Source organism: Eucyclogobius newberryi, unplaced genomic scaffold (genome assembly GCF_026437365.1).
Source record: "Eucyclogobius newberryi isolate DKJ021-1_F unplaced genomic scaffold, fEucNew1.0.hap1 SCAF_4, whole genome shotgun sequence".
Lineage (NCBI taxonomy): Eukaryota > Metazoa > Chordata > Actinopteri > Gobiiformes > Gobiidae > Eucyclogobius > Eucyclogobius newberryi.
The window spans coordinates 39,850,645-39,854,102 of record NW_027316056.1 but is presented as its reverse complement, the minus strand read 5'-3'; the positions used below and the strand labels follow the sequence as shown (position 1 = coordinate 39,854,102).

General features: G+C 44.8%; 1 protein-coding gene across 1 annotated transcript in view; it reads right to left on the bottom strand.

Moving 5' to 3' along the window:
* Positions 1–994, bottom strand: part of ier2b (immediate early response 2b) — a 1,612-nt gene extending 618 nt beyond the window's left edge. Inside the window, exon 1 of the mRNA XM_072462915.1 lies at positions 1–994. This exon is cut by the window's left edge and continues 618 nt beyond it. Within this exon, the coding sequence (XP_072319016.1) occupies positions 379–912 (534 nt within the window). The 5' untranslated portion in view covers positions 913–994 and the 3' untranslated portion in view covers positions 1–378.
* Between the last annotated feature and the right edge of the window lie 2,464 nt (positions 995–3,458).

Genomic DNA, 3,458 nt, shown 5'->3' with positions numbered 1-3,458 from the left:
TCCATGGCTCCATGGCAACCACCGGGCACAAAGTCTGTTACCGGAGCCGGTTCCTTGTAATAACCGGTGACGTCACTCTGAGTCAGCGGCACAGTCACAGTTTCAGTGAATCACCTTTGAACAAAGACACTCACTTCCGGCGCCACAGAATCATGAGGAAAAGTTGCTTCTTCTTCCTCAAACTTCTTCTTTTAGTCCCGTGTGTCCCCGGGGCTCCGTGTGTCCCCGGGGCTCCGTGTGTCCCCGGGGCTCCTCCGTGCGCTCACACCGGGGCCGGAGCGCGCTCACACCGGGGCGCGTGACCCCTCCGTGTCGGGACGGGTCCGCCTGGCTGGAGGGGACGTGTTTGTAGCTTCTCAGTCACGCGGCGGGACGTGCTCAAAACGCGGGTATGACTCGGTTGAGCGGCAGCGCCGACACGAGCGCGCTCCGGCAGTGCGCGTGGCTCGGACCGTGCGCCGCCGCCGCGTCGTGCCGCTCCTCACCGGGCTCCAGCCTCGCCCTCTTCTCCGGGAGGAAGTCCGGCACCGCGGACACTCTCCCCGGGCGCTTCCTCGGCCGCTTCTTCTCCGCGGGTCTCCGGTTCTCTTTGTCCTCCGCGCCGTTACCGTCCGTGCGCGGTGTCTCCGGCTGTGTCTCCGCGTGTGTCTCCGCGTGTGTCTCCGCGTGTGTCTCCGCGTGTGTCTCCGCTTGTGTCTCCGCCGCGTCCATCGCCTCCTCCGTGCTCGGTTGCGCCTCCGCGGCTCTCTCCAGGAGCGCGGCCGTGGAGTGGTAGATGTCCCGGGCGGACTTCATGACCAGGGACACGAGCAGGCTCCGGTGCAGCCGCAGGCCGCCGCGCTGGCTCCGGGACGCGTACAGTTTGCTGATGGACACCGCCAGGACGCGCCGTGCCTCTGCGTTCACCTCCATCTTCACTTCTCGGTCACTTTTGGACGGGGGTTCGGGAACCGCGGTCACGTGTCGGCGCGTGCGGTGTGTCTGCGGTGACGCGCGGTGCGGAATGAGCGCGTCCGGAGCGGCGGGGCGGCGTTTATACGCGCCGTGACGCACGCGCAGGCCACGCCTCCGCCGCGTCAGCGCATGAACCGCGTCGCCTCTGGATCTGATTGATGTGATTATGATTCTGAAAATGTGTCAGAGGAAATATGAGCTCAAACTTCACTAATATAATGTCTAAGTCTGTGATGGAGTTTAATGAAGTATTTGTCATAATCAGTGTTTTATGGATCAAAGGTTTTTCATCAAAGACGGATCAAAATAACTGATGCTAAAAATAAAAAGTCTGAAAATGCTGAGCTCAAACGGACCAAAAAGAACAAACTGTCGTTACACGTTTATGTTTATTTTTGTCACTTTTAATATTCATCAACAGAAATGACCCTTTTCTCCCAGTGACTCTTTTCTGCTTATTACAGATGTTATAGAACAGTAATAACTGCACAAGTGGCAAGAGGCCCCTGGGTCCTTTGTTTACATCTACATGCGCTGGCAGTTTGCATTATAGTGTACTTTATGACATCACATGTACTTTATGACATCACATGTACTTTATGACATCACATGTACTTTATGACATCACATGTGGTTTATGACATCACATGTACTTTATGACATCACATGTACTTTATGACATCACATGTACTTTATGACATCACATGTGCTTTATGACATCACATGTGCTTTATGACATCACATGTGGTTTATGACATCACATGTGCTTATGACATCACATGTGCTTATGACATCACATGTACTTATGACATCACATGTACTTTATGACGTCACATGTGGTTTATGACATCACATGTGCTTATGACATCACATGTACTTATGACATCACATGTACTTTATGACATCACATGTGCTTTATGACATCACATGTGCTTTATGACATCACATGTGGTTTATGACATCACATGTGCTTATGACATCACATGTACTTATGACATCACATGTGGTTTATGACATCACATGTGCTTATGACATCACATGTACTTATGACATCACATGTACTTTATGACATCACATGTACTTTATGACATCACATGTGGTTTATGACATCACATGTGGTTTATGACATCACATGTACTTTATGACATCACATGTACTTTATGACATCACATGTGGTTTATGACATCATATGTACTTTATGACATCACATGTGCTTATGACATCACATGTACTTTATGACATCACATGTGCTTTATGACATCACATGTACTTTATGACATCATATGTACTTTATGACATCACATGTACTTTATGACATCACATGTGGTTTATGACATCACATGTACTTTATGACATCACATGTACTTATGACATCACATGTGCTTTATGACATCACATGTACTTTATGACATCACATGTGCTTATGACATCACATGTGGTTTATGACATCACATGTACTTTATGACATCACATGTACTTATGACATCACATGTACTTATGACATCACATGTACTTTATGACATCACATGTGCTTTATGACATCACATGTACTTTATGACATCACATGTGCTTATGACATCACATGTACTTATGACATCACATGTACTTTATGACATCACATGTGCTTATGACATCACATGTACTTATGACATCACATGTGCTTTATGACATCATATGTACTTATGACATCACATGTACTTTATGACATCACATGTACTTTATGACATCACATGTGCTTATGACATCACATGTACTTATGACATCACATGTACTTTATGACATCACATGTGCTTTATGACATCACATGTGCTTTATGACATCACATGTGGTTTATGACATCACATGTGCTTATGACATCACATGTACTTATGACATCACATGTGGTTTATGACATCACATGTGCTTATGACATCACATGTACTTATGACATCACATGTACTTTATGACATCACATGTACTTTATGACATCACATGTGGTTTATGACATCACATGTGGTTTATGACATCACATGTACTTTATGACATCACATGTACTTTATGACATCACATGTGGTTTATGACATCATATGTACTTTATGACATCACATGTGCTTATGACATCACATGTACTTTATGACATCACATGTGCTTTATGACATCACATGTACTTTATGACATCATATGTACTTTATGACATCACATGTACTTTATGACATCACATGTGGTTTATGACATCACATGTACTTTATGACATCACATGTACTTATGACATCACATGTGCTTTATGACATCACATGTACTTTATGACATCACATGTGCTTATGACATCACATGTGGTTTATGACATCACATGTACTTTATGACATCACATGTACTTATGACATCACATGTACTTATGACATCACATGTACTTTATGACATCACATGTGCTTTATGACATCACATGTACTTTATGACATCACATGTGCTTATGACATCACATGTACTTATGACATCACATGTACTTTATGACATCACATGTGCTT